The following is a 22,639-nucleotide window of genomic DNA, read 5'->3' as shown; positions in this document are numbered from 1 at the left end:
TTTGGGTGCTTTGCTGATCTGCTTGCTTTGCGTGAGTGACAGAGCTGATTCTGCACACACACACACACACACGCACACACACACACACACACACACACACACACACACACACACACACACACACACACACACACACACACACACACACACACACACAATCACAATCACAATCACATACACACACACACACACACTCACACTCACACATGCTCACACTGTGTAATGCTTTGCATAGCTAATGCTGGTGGTGTAAACCTTTCACATCTTCCCTTTTCGCAGCTTTTCAGATTGTGATGATGGATGAAGCGCTCAGACTGTGAAACGCTCCTCTAATCCACGCTTCCCCGCTTCTCCCCGCTCAGCAGCCTCCATCTCTACGGCTTGCCGTTTCCCCCTTTTCTCTCCTTTTTGCTTACCACTTCCTATTCTCTTCCACCAAACAGTTATGTTTTTAGCAGTGTAAAAAAAAATAAAAATAAAAATTTGATTCATTTTTTTTTCTTCTGATTACTTTAGAAGAGCCACTTAAAGGGAATCACTACCAGTCCTGCTCTTTAAAAAGTCTGATTTAAAGTCAGGTTTTTTTTTTCAGTTTTACAAACATGAGGCCCAAAAAGACGTCCCCCTGGAACTGTCCAATCAGCCCAACCTGTTGATTGTTATAAGCAACTCCAGAAAACCATTTTTTATAGGTTAGCCTCTGTCTAATACTATTAGAGAGAGCCTTATACATCGTCATATTATGACGCCGTAGTAGACGGTGTATGAGGGCCACTATAACAAGACTCTGTCTGTCTGTCTGTCTGTCTGTCTGTCTGTCTGTCTGTCTGTCTGTCTATCTATCTATCTATCTATCTATCTATCTATCTATCTATCTATCTATCTATCTATCTATCTATCTATCTATCTATCTATCTATCTATCTATCTATCTATCTATCTATCTCTGGCTAGAGTTCACGTCGCTCTGCTGTCATGCAGGCTTACATGAATCTGACTTACTTTCCACTGCGCATGCGCACGCACCCAAACACACACTCGCACACACATGCAAACACACATGCACATGCGCACACAGACAGACAGACAGACACACGATCACACCTCCAGTCCTATCTATCCATCCTCTAGATCAGGGGTGGGGAATTATTTTTTCCATAGGGCCACATGAGAAACAGAAAATATTGTGGCGGGCTGGGCCAAAAGGCTGAACTCAATTCTGCATAATATTAATTGTATTTCTTTATAAAAAGCGGTAAATAGCATTGTTTTGACAAGCTGGTATGAGTAGGCTATATGTTATATTTAAGCAATGCAAAAGTGGGGTTCCCTTACAAAAAATGTCATTTATTCAATCAAATTTCCCAAAGCAATGGTTAACAAAATGTGAACACTTTTTTTTTACCATTTGTGACTTATATTAGTGAACATCTTCAGTCACATTCCCTCCAAAACACATTTTGAGTTTCAAATACTGTTGGAAAGTGGTTCTTAGCATTCTAAAGACATCACAATATTGACTTTGTGCTCCAAACATCACTGAACTATGATTTTGAGAAAAAAGCTTCCAAAGAAAGTGTCCCAGTTCACTGCTAGTTGCCTTTACATGCCTACATTTGTAGTCTAACCACCTCATTTGGTGTTTTTAAGTTCTTTTTTCTTGGACAGTGAGAGAAATCTAGTCTCTGCTGGGCTTTAACGAGTGCATCGAAGTCAGGTTGAATGTCTGAGTTTGAGATGCGAAGCACAGCTGACAGATGATCATCAGTGAGAGTGGATCTATACCTGGATTTTGTAAACTTCATCATTGAAAATGTTTGTTCACATATGTAGGTAGAGACAAAGAGGACCAACATCTTCTGAGCATGTCTCCTCATGTTTGGAAAGTTCTCCTCCTCAAGAGAAGAGTAGAAATCCAGCAGAGATCCTGACTTAAAATGATCTGCCAGTACTGCATCAGACTGCAGGTCAATGAGTTTCAGCTGAACATCACTGGGTGCATTATCCACACTGCAGGTAAAGGGAGAGGAAATCATGTGCATTTCATCCTCGATTGTTCTGAGATCTTCAAATCGCCTTGAAAACTCACCACGCAATGCTCCTAACATGGATGAGTACCTGCGGAGGTGATCAGCTGATGGTGTGACTTCTTTCAGGGTTTGCATGTGAGTGAGAGTGTTGCTCTCCAGTTGGCTTGGAAGAAGTGGCATCTTTCTCATGAAAGCCTTCACCAGGCTGTGCATTTCATGAACAAAAAGGCCCTTGCCTTGCAGTTTGGTGTTCAGTTCATTCATCAGTGCAGTCACATCAACAGCACATGCAAAATCTGCCATCCAGTCCTCATCTGAGAGCTCTGGGATGTCTTTGCCTTTCTTCTCACAAAACTCTCGAATCTCTGCTTTCAGGTCCCAAACTCCTTTTAGCACTTTGCCCAGGCTGAGCCATCTGACAGCTGTGTGGTAGCCGATGTCACTTTGCTCGGTCTCATGCTCCTCCAAAAGTGCGACAAACTGTCTGTGATTCAAGTTTACTGTTTTAGTAACAACATCAATAACATGGTTAATTTTTAGCACTGACTTGCACAACACATGTTGGTGTATAATACAATGCAAAAATACCAATTGCTGATCTGCTTCGATTTCAGTCACTTTATCTTGCATACGTTTCAAAAGTCCGACGTTTTTCCCTGTAAGATTTGGACAACCGTCCGTTGTGGCACCTGCCAGTCTGTCCCATTTCAATCCCAGGGTGTCCATGCACGCATTTACCTCCGTAAAAAGATCGCTCCCTTTCGTCGTACCTTTCATCGACCGCATTGCTGCCAGCTCCTCCGTAATCTTGAAGTCCGTTATCCCACGGACAAATATAAGTAGCTGGGCTGTGTCGCGGACATCACAGCTCTCGTCCAAAGCCAAGGAGAAAAAGTCAAAACTTGCCACTTCACGTTGCAGCTGAAGCTCCAGATTCCCCGCAATTTCCTCGATCCTTCTCGTCACGGTTCCCCTGGACAGCGGGACTTGCTCAAATGCTCCTTTTATCAGCCATATTAGTGCTGCAGAGTCCACCAAGCACTCTTTGACAAACTCCCCCTCCGAGAATGGCTTACTGTTTTTAGCGATTTTGTGGGATATCACACATCTGGTCTTGGTTTCTGCATCCCTGGATGTAGGAAGCTTTGCTACTTAGCTAGCAAAGCTTCTGATGTCCGCGCCCTTTCAGAATCAGTCAAGTTTTTGTATTTCTCCGGTCTGCTCTAGATAGATAGAGTTATCTCTCTCCTCTCATCTCTGTCCTTCTGTCTCTCCCGCTTTCTCGCTCTCTCCATTGTCTGTTCTCTCCAACATCTGTCCATCTTGCGCTCCCTCCGTTAGCCTCTCTGTTTGCAACGCCAACGTCTTCCGCCACTGTCGCTATTACAAATGGCCGGCTCAAGGCCTTTAATCAGATGCAAAGGGGGATCTCACATGCACACAAACGTGCATGTGTACACTCAGCATGCACAAGCACATGCATGATATACACAAACATACACGTATACTAAGAGTAAGGTTGTCAATATTAAACTGTTTAACTCGACATGAAAATATTGCTGGTAGAAATAAGACTGGTAGAAACCCAGTAAGGTGGATAGACTGGTAGACTGGTAGAAAATAACTAAGGTGAACAGACAGGTAGACTGGTAGAATCACAGTGAGGTGGATAGACTGGTAGACTGGTAGAAACCTAGTAAGGCGGATAGACTGGTAGTGCTCTAGACTGGTAGAAAGACAGTGAGATGGATAGACCGGTAGACTGGTAGAAACCAACTAAAGTGGATAGACTGGGAGACTGATATACTGTTAGACTGGTAGAAACCCAGTAAGGTGAATAGACTGGTAGACTGGTAAGCTGGTGGAAACCCAGTAAGGCGGATAGACTTGGAGACCGGAAGAAAATCCAGTAAGGTGGATAGACTGGTAGACAGACAGATGGGAACGGAGGTACGTTTATGGCTCCTTGAGGCGTCAACCTCTCTTCAGATCTCGTATCAAGCAGCTCCTCAAAGCTGCGCACCCTTCAATCAAAGGCTCTCCATCGATATGGCACAAAGGAATATTTATACATGTGTATATATATATAATGATTCCTAACCCGATTTACCAGATGAATAACCAACATTTTCCAGGAATTCATTTTTGGTTGAGAAAGAAATAGTGTTGGGAAATGGACATACAGTACGTATCCTCAGGGGACCTATTATGCAAAACTGGCTTTTTCAGTGCTCGTTCACATACATTTGGGTCTCTGATGGCCGACTAACACACAAACCGGGGAAAAAGACAACACAGTCAATTTGTTGTGAACTGTCTGTTTCAGAAAGTATGTCCTAAAACGAGCCGTTCAGCTTTACTGCACACTGTCACCGAGGGAGTCATTCTAATTAATGGTAATCTAACCGCCCTCCATCTGAGTAACTCAGCAAACAAATCTATTAGAAGAAAGAGGAATTAATGCCAACTGTCTGTGGAGAAACTAGAGACGATGGAAATGTAAGTATTTAAAAAATAATTCTGCTGTCTTTCTTAAAACGAATACAAAACGAAAATAGACTGTAGGCTGCGGCATGTAATCCACTGTGTTTTTCCCGAAACAAAACTAATAAAAATAGTGTATTTTATTTTCTGACGATTACATGAAACAAAAAAAATCCCCCTGTGCGGTGTCCTAATGTGTCCCACTTGGAGAACGGCAACGGAAGTCGGAATAAACTTTTAGATGAGGCCTTGTAGATCAGATATAAGTGAAGATTCAGCAACTGGATTGCTTATTTCTCATGCTCAAACCCCATTGGCTCACAGAACTCAGGGTCTCAGGAGGGTGGCTCCTCCCACAAAAAAACAGCCTGTTTTGGAACAGGATGGTGTAGCGGTATGTAAGAACGGCTCGAATGCATAATCGAGAGTGGTATTTAGAGTGGTATTTTCAGAAAAAAAAATCTAAACCATCTTTTAGGGATCTCAGAGACCTATATTAACTGATGTAAAAAGGAGCATAATAGGTCCACTTTAAACAACAACAAAACAAAAACACAGGGAGAAAAAATATAAATACAAGCATGGAATAAGCATGTGCCAAAGATCCGTTTTGAGGCCAAACACACACACACACACACGCACGCACGCACGCACGCACGCACACACACACACACACACACACACACACACACATACATTTATGTCCAGAAAAAAAGAAATTGTCTTGTGTTGCAAAATCAAAATTTCAATGCTTTCAATACATCATTTCCAGCCAGAAGCATCTCTGTGTTCATTATAATAAGCTCAAATTTCACATTGAAAATGAGACCTATTGTATATATAATTGTATAATATAAATAAAAATAATTGTGTTTTAATAATACAATTGCACAATTATTAATAATACAAGTGTAATCCATTCTAAAATGGTTTGAATATATTCATAAATATAAATAAATAATAAATCCTAAATATTAGGACTGATTGTCATAAACTAGTTAAAACTAAAATGTACATTTAAAAGTCTAAATTTGTGTAAAGAAGAGAAGACCTTACATTTTTCACCTTAAGAGTGTTAAATATTAAGGTGAGTTTTTTTATTTTAGATCACCAGATTACCACCATGAGATGGCTCATGTGATGCACCTCAGTGATATTCTTTCACATGGGTGTTCCAAAACAACTTTTGTTATGTTGATATATTTGTATGTTATAGATACGCAGCCCTCCTCCTCCTCCTTGGTGTTTCCACCAGCAGACAGGCATCATTACTCTAATGGGCTTCCTGTCTCTGGTTCCAATAGGATTCATCTATTTCTCCACCACTCTGTGGGGGGTGTGTGTGTGTGTGTGTGTGTGTGTGTGTGTGTGTGTGTGTGTGTGTGTGTGTGTGTGTGTGTGTGTGTGTGTGTGTGTGTGTGTGTGTGTGTGTGACTACCTATCTTTTCATGTCTGCTGTCACTTCCTTTCATGTCGTGTGTCGTTTGTTTCGCTTGGTTCCCCCGCGGGATGAATAATTTTCGGTTCCAAAAGTACATTTCAAATGATATAATTATTATTATGATTAGTATTATGATTATTATTATCATTACATACATTTTCAAGTATCAAATTGCAATTCATCAGCTGTAGAATTGTAATATGGTTGGACCTTAAACAATTTAAATCAGTTAAAAAACAACAACAGTCTGTGCTGTTCGGCACTTTAATAAAGCAAAGTGCATCACAATCCGAACCAGAATCTGAATCAATATCGGAATCTGTTAATTTTCATATAAGTTATAAATCGCTTCATGTATTTCATGTAAATTATTACTATGTTATTACCAAATTATTACAGTCTTTGCTCCGCTATTGTCCTTGTCTGCCTAAGATGGACACTTAAAAAAGAGGAATACATTATAGGTATAAGTATAATTATTTCAATGTAATTACTAAATAAAGAACAGCAAAAACAATAAAAAAAACACCCAGGTTGTAGTTTAAGATTTGTTATCGTAGTTCCTAACCCTTTTATTTTATTTTAGCGTTTACCAGCTGCTCTTACCCAGAGTGACTCACAGAGCAACAAACTGGATAACAGGTTGATAATATCCCCGAACCATCTCAGGAAAATAAATAAAATAAAATAAAATATAAACAGGGAATACAGATAAGGACGGGAGGAGCAAACAGCGTTTCGTTTTCCCACTTTGAGATAAGAGCGTCTGGTGGGGGTTGGAGATACAGCATCGGGTCATTCTGGGTAATGCTGGGATGACGCGTCTAGTTCCACAACATAAAATACACCATGTGCAAACGCTGCTTTTCTGAGATTTGGAAAAAGTCAGTTGCTTTTTGAATCAGTAATATAATATACCAACACACACACCCACACACACACACACACACACACACACACACACACACACACACACACACACACACACACACACACACACACACACACACACACACACACACACACACACACACACAGGCACATACTGTATATATTGATATGTGGCTGATCTATACACTAATCAGACATCACAAACCACTGACAGGTGAAGTGAATAACATTGCTCATCTTGTTCCAATGGCACCTGTCAAGGGGTGGGATATATGAGGCAGCAAGTGAACAGTCAGTTCTTGAAGTTGGTGTGTTGGAAGCAGAAAAAATGGGTAAGGGTAAGGATTTGAGCGACTTTGACAAGGGCAAAAATTGTAATGGCTAGATGACTGGGTCAGAGCATCTCCAAAACGGCAAATCTTTGTGGGGTGTTCCCAATATGCAGTGGTTAGTACCTACCAAAAGTGGTCCAAGGAAGGACAACCGGTGAACCGGCAACAGGGTCATGGCCGCCCAAGGCTCATTGATGCGCATGTGGAGTGAAGTCTAGCCCATCTGGTCCGATCCCACAGAAGAGCTACTGTGGCACAAATTGCTAAAAAGTTCATGCTGCTATGATAGAAAGGTGTCACACAGTGCATGAACACACAGTGCATCAAAGCTTGCTGTGTATGCGGCTGCATAGCCACAGACCGGTCAGTGCCCATGCTGACCCCTGTCTACCCCCGAAACACCTACAATGGGCACGTGAGCGTCAGAACTGGACCATGGAGCAATGGAAGAAGGTGGCCCGGTCTCAAGAATCACATTTTCTTCTACTCCATGTGGATGGCTGGGATTAGGGTCCGATCCGATCGAGCATCTGTGGGATGTGCTGGAACAACAAGCCTGATCCATGGGGGCCCCACCTCGCAACTTCCAGGACTTAAAGGATCTGCTGCTAATGTCTTGGTGCCACATACCACAGCACCCCTTCAGGGGTCTTGATGAAACTCGAAAAAAAACTGAACTGGACATATAAACATAACGTAGTTATGTGCATGTGATAAAATAAATCCAACTTTCATTGCATTACGTATGAAGCATTTCCATTTCAACCGGACGTTAAACGTTGATTTTTATTTGTAATTCTGACATATGTGTATGAGACAGTTCAGTTCTAAATAATTGTTCTAAATAGCTGAGTTATAGTCTTAATATTGTTTGTAAGTTCCAGTAGATTCATTAGTAAATTAGGACAACAAATGACAAAACAAGTTAGATAATTGTTTAATAAAACAGTTGTCCAAACAGCTGGACAAAATAAATAAAAAATATCACAGTATTAATAAAGATCACATGTCAAATAAAGAATTAATATCATTAAAATGGCAACCTTAAGAAAAATAAATCAATACAAAATGGACAACTATATGACATTGTCAAAGTAAAGAGTGATTATAAACATTGTGCTGTATGTAGTTGATTAACTAAAGAAAACAATGTTTAGGAAGTACATTTTTATTATGACAGCTTGATATTTTTCATGCATGTGTTACATAAACTAAGCCATCTTAACAAAGTTAAATAAAGAAATGATTCACCTTCTTCTTTTTTTCCATTTTCTCTAACTTTGTGATGTCAGTCACTATATTGTTGATGGTGTAGCTGACACAGAAGTAGCCACCCGTGATAAATGATCGTTGGATGTTGGAAATGTTCGTTATTAAGTTGGTAATTTTGTATTTGACCAGGTAACGGTGCATGACAGACATTGTAATAGTTGCTGTGACATCCACATTAGGTTGCATCGCATCACTGGTGACTTCCACAGTGCCACTGATGTTGCATTTGTATAAGTCTCCAAATTGTAAATCATCCTGCTGAAATGAGCCCCTTAACACCGATATGTATGAGGAATCAACACTTAGAATGAAAGTTTTTTCATTCGCGTTTTTTTCATCTGATTTGTCTCCAGTACTTGTTTTTTTTATATTGTGATTGACCTTGACGACTGGAGTTTTAGACAATGGCTCCTTTATTGTCTTGGATTTTCAGCTATTTTTTGGCATCTGTAACAATAACAAATGTAACTCGCTAATTCGCTAATATCTGCTCCGCATGTGGATCGATTTGGATGCAACTTCAACCACCAGGTGTTTGTGACGGCGTGGTTCAAACAAGACGTAAACTGTGTTCATGTGTTATGCCGAATAACAACAACAGTAGGGCCTACGGGCTGGACCCCTAATATTAATAACAATGGTGGGAAAATGGTAAACTAGAGAAAGGTAAAGGTCTCTCTCTCTCTCTCTCTCGCTCTCTCTCTCTCTCTTTCTTTGCCATCCAATGCAACCTGTTTTCAGGGTTGGAAATCTGTCTTTCGAGCTCCCACACACTTTCCAGCCGCTGTTTCCATGGCGACCAGCACTAATTGGGGTGCATTCGAATAATTAGCATCCATCATCACACTGAACGTGGTGCTTTTAGAGTGTGTGTGTGTGTGTGTGTGTGTGTGTGTGTGTGTGTCAGAAAAAAGTAAAAAACTCACCGCTTACTCTGTAAAATAAAAAAATAAAAATGTTTTTCTTAATTCCACCTCTTTCAACACTACTTAAGCCAAAGCACGCCAAAGCGTTATCATTTTTTCACACACGTCCTATTTGGGCCCCCTGCACTTCCATCTCATCCTGGGTCCATAATAATTCAAAATGACCCTGTCTAGTACATACCTGTCAACATTGTGAAATTGACTTCGCTTTTTACTTAGGATGGTTTGAATCTAATCTCTTTTTATTACATATTAGTGCTTGAAGAAGAAATGAATATGTGCCGGTGCTCCCCTTGTTCAGATGTTGACGGGGGGGTGGTGACTGAGAAAGTCTCCCCGTTGCTCACAGGGCTTTTTTGTTTCATTCAGTTAGGAAACTGAGGAAAATAAATAGATCTACAGGAAAAACACACTGCAAAAAATACACCGACAACAAAAACACACCCCGCCGAGCGTAGATCGCGCTGATCACGCAGCCTACTGCCAACCCTTAGATCCTGACATTTACGGGAAAATATTTGAATGGAGGGCAGCGGGAGGGAAGGGTAAAATATGGGCTGGGTTGACAGGTAAAGTCAAATACCCTGTCTAGATGTAGTTATTTATTTATTTTTTTGTATGTTTGTTTGTTTGTTTGTTTGTTTGTTTGTTTTTCCAAAAAGTTACCAAACTTATTCAAAGCTCTTGTCATAGTAATCCCATTTTTTATTAAGTTAAAAATATATAAATAAATAAATATCCTAATAGCAGAAATATATCAAATATAATAATATATATAATAATAACACTTCACTCCTGTTTATAAGCAGAGACTATATGAATAACTCCAAATGAGGCCGTGTATTTCTTTATTTCTTTATTTTCTACCCAAGCTTCACGTTAGGTTTCCAGTTTCCATCGGAGCACTGGTGCGTCTCTGTTTACAGACACTGTTGCCACGGCCTCTCCATCAGCGGCGAGATAGCCCACAGAGACGTGCTCCCCTAGGCTGTGTTGTCATCTCGGATGCTGAGACGGCCTCGCAACTAGAGCCCTGTTCACCAGGGACGGGGAGTTTCCGAACTTTCCAACGCTTCCAGATGTTCAAAACGATCGTTTTGAATCGATTGTTTCGAAATGGCCGTCTCAACACCACCCGCTACGGCTGAAGCTGTCATGCGGACGTTAATTATAATACTGCATTCACACGGAACACCGGTGACTGGTGACCGGTGTTTTGCGCTGCTGTGACAGACCCGGTGGATGCAGTTTTCTCTGGAATATCGCACTTAAATGGCCTAAATAAAAACCATGGATTGATATAAAAGTTATTTTTTCTATTTATTAACTGCATGGAGGCTGTTTGGTGCTTGCAGCGAGGAAGCACCTGGAGGATTTGGACATGGTGGTCCTGCGTGATACGGTTGGTCCGGTGGTAAAGTTGTGGTTCCAGGTTATTACTTATATAATAATATAATTACATAAGAATAATTTATAATAACAGAAGAGCTTCTATTGCCAGTGGAAACCAGATAGTCAGCCATTGATCACTTGGTTAACAGGTCACTGATCACTACCAGTAAACAGATCTCTAAAGATGGGCTCTCTCTCGAAGCTGCATATCAATATCCATAAATTTATCCATAATGCTAAATAATCCATTGTCAAACCTGCTTGGAGATGAATATGATGTGTTACAACCTTCTTGTGTAAAGTTAACCAACTATGAATGACAATACGGTTTTTAGGGAATTTAACATAAATTTAGGTTTACACTAAAATAAAATATTAATAGTATTTAAGTCAATGCATGACTTAAATTATTATCTATAAGAACAGACTCATTTAGAAAGTGCCGTCATGCCGTCTCCCATCTACTGTGTCGAATGCAGCATTAGAGTGGTTTCTCAAACCCAATACCACCCTCATTAAATGGTTTTCATGCAGACACAATCAAACAATGAAAAATAGAAATGAAATACATGAATTCATTTATTAAAAATAAATATATATTTAAATAAAGAAATGAAGAAACAAAATGTAATAAAATGTTAATTTAAAAAAGTAAGCTATCACCAGAAAAAATGGTATGGGTAAAATATGTATGCTGAATAGCAAACGGGCTCAAACTCCATTCGACATTGGTACGGTCCTTTTTATATGGGTATATTTTCAACCAATCACCTAATTTATTCAGTTGGAACAATCTTCAAACTGTCTCGTCTCAAGAGATACAAGACCAAGATGAAGATGTAAGAGGTATTTTATACAAAAGACCCCCTCATGTGATATTAATAAGCACTTTATTATTCATGACGGGACTCCTCATGTCATATTTGTACAGAAATGAGAAATTCGAAAAGTCCTTTTTGTCTGTTATCCAAAAAAAACCCAAAAAACCCCACCATCAGCCCTTTTTGTCTTGTACTTAAAAAATGATCAGTCCCTTTTGTTTTATACAAAAAAAAAAAAAAGAAAAAAAAGAATAAGAATTGAGTCCGTACTGAGAAGTTGTCCCATCTGGACGGTGAGAAGATGAGTGAGGAATCACTTTTATGCCTCTATCTGAGATCTGTGGATTGTTTTATATTAAATCCTTAGTTTATCGGGCCACATGGCAAATATTTTCCAATTCGATTCTTATGTCAAATCCCTCCATCCTTCTGTCTGTCATCACCACCTGGTTGGAGGGCACGATGAGATCCTCTTCATCTGCCAGGGGATCTCTCTATCTCCTTCTCTGCCTCCCTCTCGCTTTGTCTTCATTTTGTTTTCCCACCATAGACTATACTCTTCCCCGCTTCAAACTGAGTTAACTGTTTTTATAAGTATCAGCTTTTCTCACACCCCGCAACCTAACCTGTATCTCTTTCTCTCTCTCTTTATTTTCTCTCTCCTCTCTCTTTCATAGGCACACTCCTCTTTTGCTGGAGTGAAAATGAAGAGGTGTCTGCTCCCCATATGGCCTGTCAAGTTATAGGAGGGAGAGTGGGTGGTGTGTTGCATCCCAACAAGGCGAGAGAGCGAGAGAGAGAGCGAGAGAGAGAGAGAGAGAGAGAGAGAGAGAGAGAGAGAGAGAGAGAGAAACAGAGGTTCATGAAGTGCCTTTGTGTGGAGGTGTGGCAGGCAGCTATGTTCTGGCCCACAACGCTACTGCCTTGGACTACTTGTGTTTAATGCCACTCATACTAGTTTAGTACACACACATACACACACACACACACACACACACACACACACACAAACACACAACAAACATAAATTATACCCAGAACCAACAGCTAGATTCGGGTCTGCGATGCAAGATGGGTGTCAGTGGTTTGAGTGGGACATGCTTGGACAACTCCTGCCCTCATGAGGGCACTGAGGTTTCCGGGATGACCGGGGCTGGGTGCGTCCTGCTGGCTGTGCTCGGGTCCTGGCGGCTTGCCCCCGGTGCTGGGTGGCGAGCGAGAGGGCGTGCGTGCATGTCGCCCTGTGTGCTCTTGGCTTCTCTGCGGGTTCGGTCTTCCTCTGCGGGTTTTCGGTTCATCTGCGGCTGCGGTGCCTTGGGTTTGGAATGTTCCTGCAGCCGTGGGCTGCTCGGAGGCACCACGAAAACCTTTCTTACCTCATAAAGCAGAACTAATTGGGGAACAATCCCACGCACGTACAGGTGGACACATCACACACACATGCTGGCAGCACACCCTCCTGATGCATCTTTCTCCTTTCAGAATCAGAATCAGGATGTGTTTATTATCGTCAGGTACATTTTCATATGGAATTTCCTCTGGTGAGGGTTGGTGCACTTCAGCACCTCCTTTTTTTAGCTTTATTGCTACAGTTTTTACAAGAAGAGGCCATGTGTTGTGTGTTCATGGATACACATAATATAGTTTACAAACAATATGATGCCCAGACAAAATCGATTGTGGTGGAGTGAGACAAATCTATCTGTATCTGATGATCTGAGGTGATGGTTAGCGATGTCCGGGGCTTAAGCGGCTTAAAAGAAAGTGCAGAAAGTCTGACTAGAATTGTCATTGAACCGTTTTATATCACCATACATAAAAACATGCAAACAATCTGAATCGGGTTGGTTGCTGTGATTAGGGGTAAACAGAAATCCTGCTATGGACTATACTGTGGACATTATAATATATACTTTACTTTACTATATACTACGCTTCTAGAATTATTGCTACTGACACTTCTGTACTGTTGCTGTGTTGCCCGTTGCACATTATTACTACATTGCTGCTGTATAATGTACGCTGTACTATATACTATCAACTATATAATATACTATACTATACAACATGTACACTGGGACACCTAAATTTCACCAGGGGATGAAAAATGTCTTAGTAAAATGTTATCTAAGCTTAAACTAGGGCAGGGGTATGCAGGGGAATAGTATTTTGTATTTTGTACCCTGTACAAAAACTTGAGACCTGAGAGATCTATATGCAGTATTGGCATACAAAACATTTCAAATACCACAGAAAAGCGACTCCACTGCTTTTCTGGCACATACTGTGGAAGCATGTTAGCTGTATCTAATGGAGTAATTAGAGGATGTGTCAACCATTAAATCCTCTAAGTGCCGGTCTCTAAGTCTGCTCGGTAAAAGTAATGGACCAGATTGGAAATTCCTTATTGCCATTGGTATATTTATTGAGAAACTGGAACAAACAGATCATTAATTCACGGCATTAAGTGAGTGTTACTATTCTCCCATCCTCCTGACGTTATTATGATGTTGAGCCGGATGAATGAATGAATAATAGAGAAAGGTCAGAGATGGTGCTTAATGGATTAATACACCACGCAACTAACACCCTACGGAGCTTCCAAATGTAGGTTAAAAGCCGTCAATTTTATCGCCAGGGACAAGTATATTGTCCTTCCGAGGATTAGAAGAACGGCATACTGTATTCGAAAAACCCTGAACGAGTGAAACGTCAGAATCAGAATGAGGTTATTGCGCCAGGTGGATTTGTCGTGGTGAGGATTGGTGCGTTTCTACAGACGATTAACAGCCTGAAATGTAGTCTGAACAACAACAACAACAAAAAATAGAATAGAATACAATAATAGAGAATAAAAAATATAGTATCAATTGGATAAAAATTAAAAATAGCTAAATAGCTGAAAAATAGAAAACAGAAATAGTCAAATATTTAACAATATACAGGATATACAAAGCTTTATTGTTATAGGTATGTAGGTTATAAATTCTAATCATAAATAGCATAATTATACAAAGAATAAGCATTAGCATTTTGTCAAGAACCTCTGTTGAAGCAGTAATTTAAATGATTCCAGCACCATACCATGATAGTAGAATAATAGTAGGTTCCAGTAGGGTCTGGTCTATTTGGCCATGATACCAAACATTCGTATTTTGATTCATGGCAGTGACAACAAAGGACGGCTGAGCAGACACAGTGGAGGTTAATCCCTCTAATCTCTGTTCTGTATATCGCTACTTAAACCCAGCGCCAGGCAGAAGCCGCCGTTAAATGGAGACGGCTGCATTATTCTCTTTCTTGTTAATATATGATAATGCACTCTAGGAATTACTTACTTTCATTAAAAAAGATATATATTTCCAAATCCATTCATCCCAGTTGTTAAGTCTCGGCGCACGAAAGCTCCCGAATATGAAGACGAGCCTTTGCAATTCACAAAGTACCTTTTAGAATTTAGAATTTAGAATTAGAATCCGTAGTCAAAAGTACATTCCCATAGATTGGTGCTTTGCTGTACAGATATTTAGCATAAGAAAATAAAGAAAAAAGAAAACATCATACAGAAATTGCCAAATATACAAAGAATATAGCCATATATACAAATAATATACACAAACATATACAGACAATACAATTAGTTAAGTAAGTTAAGTTAAAAGCTTCTATACTACTCCTTAATAATAATAGTAATAATAATAATAATCATCATCATCATCATAATCATCATAATCATAATAATAATCATAAACATTATTTGTTAGCACAATTCATACATGAGATGTAGCTCAAAGGGCTTTGCAGAAAGTAAAATTAAAATAAATAGATACATATATAAAATAAGATACGACTAAATAAAAATACAATAAAAATACTGCGCGGTAAAATACAAAAAGCACAAAGCTAAACATTAAAGGTTGCTTATATGGCTGTTGTTATGGAATTTAAGTTTACAACATGATGTGTATAGTGCGAAAGGTTAGTAATTACAAAATACAACAAATACAAAATAAGTATGGGCATGGATAACAATGAAAGAGAATGAGAAAAAATATTCTCTGAACTTACGAATGACACAAAAATTCACACATACCAATGAAGCCTGTGATGTGAGAGCGGCGATACAGTTTCCATTCCGAGCGTCCTCTCTTCTCCGCAGCTAATTTGCATAGTTCTAATTAATAGTTGTGTCAAAAGTACCAGGGTGTCGAGCAGAAACCGGGAGAAAAAGAGACCTTTTATGTGTGAATCTCCTTCACCGCGACATACTGTAGTCTAGCCCTCCTGGCTAGACTACAGAAATGCATATTTCACTCCTCAAATTATACATAAGACACAGACCGCCACGTTCTCATCGGCGCTGCTGAAATAAATGGATTTCAAAATGGCACTTTGAGCAACAACAGAGGATTTATACACTGAAGTGCTTTTTTCGAAGCGTTCCCGTTCTATTCACACTTCCACTGTTTTATCAGATGAGTGTGATGACCTCCCTTCCAGCAGATAATGGAATCAATAAAACAAAAACGCGTGTGGAGGGTAGGAGACTGTGGATAAATTGTCGCTGTGCTGTGACAGTTTCACACTTTTGAAATGATTGTTTTACAGTATTTTTCTATCAATAGATAGACATGGTTGAGCTGACTTGGCTGAATGAGCAGCAGTTTATCATCAGAGCGGCTGCAATTCCATTACACTGTGAACGTGTTGGACACCTCCGCCTTTACTGGGAGAAACCAGCATCTGCTTCTACAGCTGGAATCAATTGTTGTGATGAAAAGTTTGTCTGTTTTTGGAGTCGCAAGAGCTGTGAATGGAGTTCTCACAGGAATCAGTTGAATCTGTCAAAAGAGTTTACTTTGGTGGGAAGCAAAGTATGAATCAGTCATATTCCATATGAATTACGCCAAATGCCTCTAATTATTTTCAATTTGTGACATTCGCTTGCTCCCTCTGCACACTCACTGAATCGAACCTTAGAGACCTTATCGGGCACACGGGGCGTTCGAGGCGCAGGCGTGATTTGCGAGTTGCAACTCGCAGCTCTTTTCGTTCGCGAACCTTATCAGGAGTCATTACCTCAGCCTGAGGTGCAATGCGCAAATGTGGCTCGCAGCTCTTGGATCTTTTTTTTTTTTTTTTTTTTTTTTTTTCCCCAAATCGAGAGTCCAGCCACAGTGAATGCCTGTGACAAAATAAGCAAACAACTCCTTGACCTGAGTAACTCCCGACGCCTAAGTCATTGAAAATATTTGTTCAATATGAAAAAATCGTTTATGACTCTTGCATTTGATTATTTTGATTTGTAGCGCTAGGCCCTCGTTTGTTAAAAGCACAAGTAGTGTTGTTAAAAGCATTAATGGACATGGAACATGCACCTCCTGTTTCAGTAACAATGGTGGTAATTCAGAATTTATAAAATAAAAAAAACATCCAGCGGTCAAAATGTGGAAGGATATTGCCTGCAAAATAAAAATTTAAATATTATTTGCTGTAATGACAATGTAATCTCGCATGTGACATTGAAATAGACAACAACATTGCCCTTGATGATATATTACTGTTTTGTATTTCATTGGCCAATGGCTTCCAGTTATCATTGAATAAAGATAATCATAAAGCATGCTGAGTCACAATCCATCACATTTACATTTTCATGTTGTCATATTGTGATGCGTGAAAGGCAAATGCTTTTTTTCCCCAAACAAGTCTGGTTGCAATGTAGAGTTTAATAAGTTTCTTTTTTTCTCATACGATTATTCAAATGTTGACAATGTTGAATACGTGCAAAGTTAAATCCAGAAAAATACTTTGTCAGGCATATACTAACCATTTATATTGAATAAATACAAATAATTATTGTAATGTAATTGTAATTTAACCTTGGAAAGTTGACGAGGAATGTTTGCAATTATTGATGAAGGAGGACAAGAAGAGAGAGTGACACCTAGAAAACAAAACAGGAGAGGAGAAGAAGACGGTAGAAGAGAGGAGAAAAGAAGGGAGGGAGAGAAGACAGAAGCAATTATTTTGTGGGTGTTCTGTGCGGACGGCAGGTAGCACTTAACAGAAACATCCATCTTGTGGATCAGCGAGAACACCTCGCTTGGGGCTGCGCTCGCCCTCCTTTGCCCATTTGTTACAGGGACACGCAGGGACACTTGGACTGTACTATACTGTACACGCGCGCACACACACACACGCATGCACGCACGCACACACACACACACACACACACACACACACACACATACACTCTGAGAGAAAGTGTGTGTTCTCTGGCTCCAGGTCACCATCCTGATCATCCTGGCCCTGGCCTTCCTTGCTTGCATCGTATTCCTGGTGGTCTACAAGGCCTTCACCTACGACCATGCCTGCCCAGATGGCTTCATCTACAAGGTACTGCATACAGATAGAAAGATGGATAGATAGATAGATAGATAGATGGATAGATAGATAAATAGATAGATAGATAGATAGATAGATAGATAGATAGATAGATGGATAGATAGATAAATAGATAGATAGATAGATAGATAGATAGATAGATAGATAGATAGATAGATAGATAGATAGATAGATAGATAGATAGATAGATAGATAGATAGATAGATAGATAGATAGATAGATAGATAGATAGATAGATAGATAGATAGATAGATAGATAGATAGATAGATGGATGGAGAGATCTATTATATGTTATTTCATTTCCTCACCTTTCATCCTTCTCTCTTGTAATATCATGAGCACATTGAGAATTAAAATTGTACTTGTTAAAAAGGGGATTCATTTACGTAGTGTTGCATGGTTTATGAATTATACAATGATCATATTAGTTTGATTTGTTTACGGGGCTTGTCTATTACCAAGAGAAAATAATTTAAACCAAATTGGAGGGATTGGTATTTTGTCCTACCATTTACCACTGTAATGACCTCTTAGAGAACGCGACAGACAACCGTTTTCCAATAAATGGGTTTATTTTATCAATAGTAAAACATATGAAAAATGAAAATAATAAAATAAATGTTAAGGAAAGCAAAATGGTAAAGAAAATAAATTATGAAAAAAATAAACAAATTTGCAGGATTTTAAAATGGTGACTATATTTAACTCAGAAACAATTGTAAGGTAGTTGAGGAAGTTATGTGACTCTTTTATCAAGATAATTAAATGAGGCATGCACCACGGGCTGTAAACTACTCTAAAAAGTATTTTCAATCCGACATCAACCGGTATCATAGAGCATATTTGGATGCCTCTCACCTTACCAAGGTTGGGCCAGGTGGCATCAGTGGGTAGTCATGAGCACTTACCGCAGCTCGCCCCTTCTGCCGTTAATTTTCAGCCTCGTCGTGTGGGTGTCTATGGTTTGGACAGTGTCGGGGAAGAAGTCCCAAAGTTCCCAGGTGAAATGGAACACTTCCCACAACACTATGTTCAAAACAATTAATGATTTCAAAACATAAACTCAGTGTTTACATACAAACATAAAATAAAATGGAAATATATTATTCAAACATCAGTCATCTTTCAAAACCTTCAAAAAAGTTCTCTCTGTAACCTAACATTTGTGACTAATTTACTATTAAGACGATTTCTAATTACTGACTATTAAAACATAATTTCAACACCCAATAAATGGAATACAATCATCATCTTTAGTATGATTATATCACACACAATCTGTAATCTTGTGGTTGTCGCGGTTTCCGCCGTTGGCCACTCTATGGCAGCCTGGCAACATGACCATGAATACACATACAATACAACAGAATTCTTAGTAACTTCGCCAATTTACATCGTACAGTGATGGATCATTTCTAATAGAAGCATCTGCAGAAACTGTAAATGTAACTTAAATGACTTGATGCATTTGACATTGGTTCACATAAATTCAGATTTAGACACAAAGGAGAAATTGCAGATGGAAGCCATTCAGGTGTGTCTTACATTTTGTGGCCTGGTCTAGAAGACCAGGGGTTCTCCGTGTGGGCTTGGATCAAACTAAATAATCAGGTTCCAGGTAAAGCGAGACAGGGAAATAGAGGGGGAGCTAGTCTAGTCTCATCCCGAGAAAACTAAGTTAGCCATTTGGCTCCTCTGATGCCTTTCTTTGTTCGGTCTCCTGGGGTGAAGGTCCACGTCCCTGTCTGGAGAGAATCCCAATTGGCATTTCCATTGTTTGGGAATGCAGATAAAAGTTAGCAGATCCTGTGCATAATCTCGTGATCATGGGGGTGTGACGTGTAGCACAACAGCGTCGGCCGGTGTGACATATAACATACGGTTGAGGAGAATCACATTGATTTAATAAACGCCGCAGCGGAACATGCAATGCCCCCCCCCCAGTTCTAAATTCGAGCGTTAAAATTTTGAATATATTTGAATAGTAAACATAATAAAGCATCCAAATTAAAATGGGATTATAGAGGGATATCCGCAGCCCTAATCGGTTTTAAGGTAAATTTTTACAAGGTGCAGCACCAGAATGGAGTTTTTTTTCGGCCCTCATTTGGCCTCTGTGACTACCTTTGCTGCCGGCAGAGAGGCGGATAAACAACAAGTAGTGTTGCCGATTCTGTGTTCGTTACTTTTACACAAAACAACAACGTTGAATAATGGCGCAATAACAAAACCAACCAGCTCTTCTTCTCTTTCCTTCCCTCTCTCCTCCCCCGCAGCACAAGCGGTGCATCCCGGCATCTCTGGAGGCATACTACGCAGCGCAGGACGCCAACTCCAGGGGGCGCTTCTATACCGTGATCAGCCATTACAGCATGGCCAAGCAGACCACCTCACGCTCCGTCTCCCCCTGGCTGCCGGGGGAAGCCGGTGCAGCCGGGGGGCACGAGGCCAAGCCCCCTGTTGGCGACGGGCACTAGGTGCACCCTGCCCACTAGACCTACATGACCTACTAGATCCACTCGATCCATTCGACCCGGGGCTTAAAGATTCATGGGGACGCGAGAAGCAAACATCTCTAGAGACATGCAAACATTTACACACACATGTAGAGCTGTACATACGTGGCTACACCTCTAATTAGTACACGTGCATGCACATGTAAACACACACACACACACACATTCTTGTATTGGTATCAAAGTGAGGACCCAGTAAATACACCTTTGTAAGTGAAGACCCATGTTCCTGGTGCACTTCTAAACCAAAAAAATGTTAAAATCTGAGATCTGCTCATTAAATGTGTCCTCACCTTTAATGAGGCCGTTTCTCATCAAAAAATGAGATCCCAGGTTTCTCTGGGATTGACATTGTGTGGTTACACCAGACACACACAATCACACATATACACTAACACACATACACAAACACACAGTTTGCGATTCACATGGCCTCTCCTCCCCGTCATTCGACTCCCTTCTAACAATATATTTCTGTTTCCATTTCTATTTTATTTTTTACCGTGACGTGTGGATGTTTTGTATTGGATATCAGCCAAACACGTTTGTACGAAAAAGCATGAGTCTACGTGGAATTTAGCTCCTCTTTTTTATGTCCTCCGTTGGATTCTCTGAAGTGTGAGTACGTTTTCGGCGTGGACACTTTGTGTAAAATGATCTTTTTGGGTTTCTCTCCACCCTGTCCTGGCTGTACATATCTAAAGGCATGTTCCTCCAACTCACCTGTCCGTGGCGTCTCGTATTGATGTGATACCTCCTCATTCTGGAGTTAGTTTTGGTTTAAACCACGTCAAAGGTTAAAAGAAAGGCTCGGCACTAAACGTCCATTTTAAAAGTTCCGACAAATCAAATTTTAATAACTGCTCTGGCACACATTTATATCCAGATCCAGTCTATTGCACGAAAATAAATATCTAAAATATCCATTCGCAGTTCAGCCTTGATTCCCGTTACAAGCTCTCATTTCCAATACTACTTGTTTTTCACAGCGCCACCTGGCCTCCACGGGAGGTACTGACATATTGCCTCCTAAATAAATGATACACTTAAAATAACAAGTAAATCACTGAATCAACTCAACAAAATTTGAAGTAATGATTCACCAGTGATATTTTTAAGTTTACTCAATAAAAATAATCAGTTCTTAAGAATTGAAAGTGATTGATGTTTTTACTTAAGTCTACTCAAAAATATTACTTGTGAATTATTATTTTTTTTTTTAAGTTGCCGCATGTTTTACTTGCTGTGTTACCAGACACTTCCTTGGTTCTTCTTCAGCCAATGTTGTTCCATTATGTTTCTTTTTTGTTCCCTTTAAAAAAAAATGGTTGTCAAGAGCGCTTTTCTGAGATATCGTGATGTTGTTAGTCAATATGTAGCTTAACCTAGTGTTACCACTCAGTGTGCATACCCGTCCCCTTCTCTCGTTTTGAATTCAGAATAAAACCAAGCTGTGACCTATACTGTCCTTCTGTCCAGTTTCCTTTCGTACACTAAACCAATAGGTATCTAGCTTATAATTATAATTTGTTATTATTATTATTATTATTATTATTATTATAACTGTATGCCAGCTAAACAGCTATATCTAAGGCCTGGATTTGCAAATCTTTTTCACATTTTTCCAATAAACTAACCAAAATTGATAGCTCAAGACCTGAAGCTTGGTGTAATGTGTGATTTATCGTGCGGAACAAATTTGCCTCAAGAACATATAGATAGTCGGGGAAATTTTGGAAGCGCTTTGAAAATCTTGAAACATAAGTCCAAATAACACCAAAATGGTGTGCATGTTCAGCAGCACTCTCTTGGACTGTACACAGTTTAACATTGATAGCTGATAGAGAGAGCGCTTGGCAAGGGCAGAACGGATTAACAATTTTTTTATTTTTCAAAATCGGAATATTCTTTGGTAAAATAGGATTATATAAGCCCAAATAATAACAATAATAACTATAAAAACTCACTTTCCGACATTATTATTATTTTTATCACTGCAGAATAATTGATTTTATTAGGTTGTAAGGAAAAGGAGAACAGATGAGCCAAGATGGCGCCAGGCACAGATGTATAAATCCTTGCACGCATGCACAAGTTGGCATTGTACACAGATCACGTGATAGCAC

The 22,639-nt window shown here is 39.7% G+C and overlaps 1 protein-coding gene across 1 annotated transcript in view; it reads left to right on the top strand.

Moving 5' to 3' along the window:
- Positions 1 to 21,925, top strand: part of LOC307239744 (neuronal vesicle trafficking-associated protein 2-like) — a 34,860-nt gene extending 12,935 nt beyond the window's left edge. Inside the window, exons 4-5 of the mRNA XM_080013291.1 lie at positions 17,877 to 17,987; positions 20,274 to 21,925. Of these exons, the coding sequence (XP_079869417.1) occupies positions 17,877 to 17,987; positions 20,274 to 20,474 (312 nt within the window). The 3' untranslated portion in view covers positions 20,475 to 21,925. The remainder of the gene's footprint in view (positions 1 to 17,876; positions 17,988 to 20,273) is intronic.
- The last annotated feature ends 714 nt before the right edge of the window (positions 21,926 to 22,639 follow it).

The sequence above is a fragment of the Zeus faber genome, assembly GCF_960531495.2.
Source record: "Zeus faber genome assembly, chromosome: 14".
Classification (NCBI taxonomy): Eukaryota; Metazoa; Chordata; class Actinopteri; order Zeiformes; family Zeidae; genus Zeus; species Zeus faber.
Note: the sequence above shows the minus strand (reverse complement) of the source record. Positions and strands in the feature narration are given on the sequence as shown.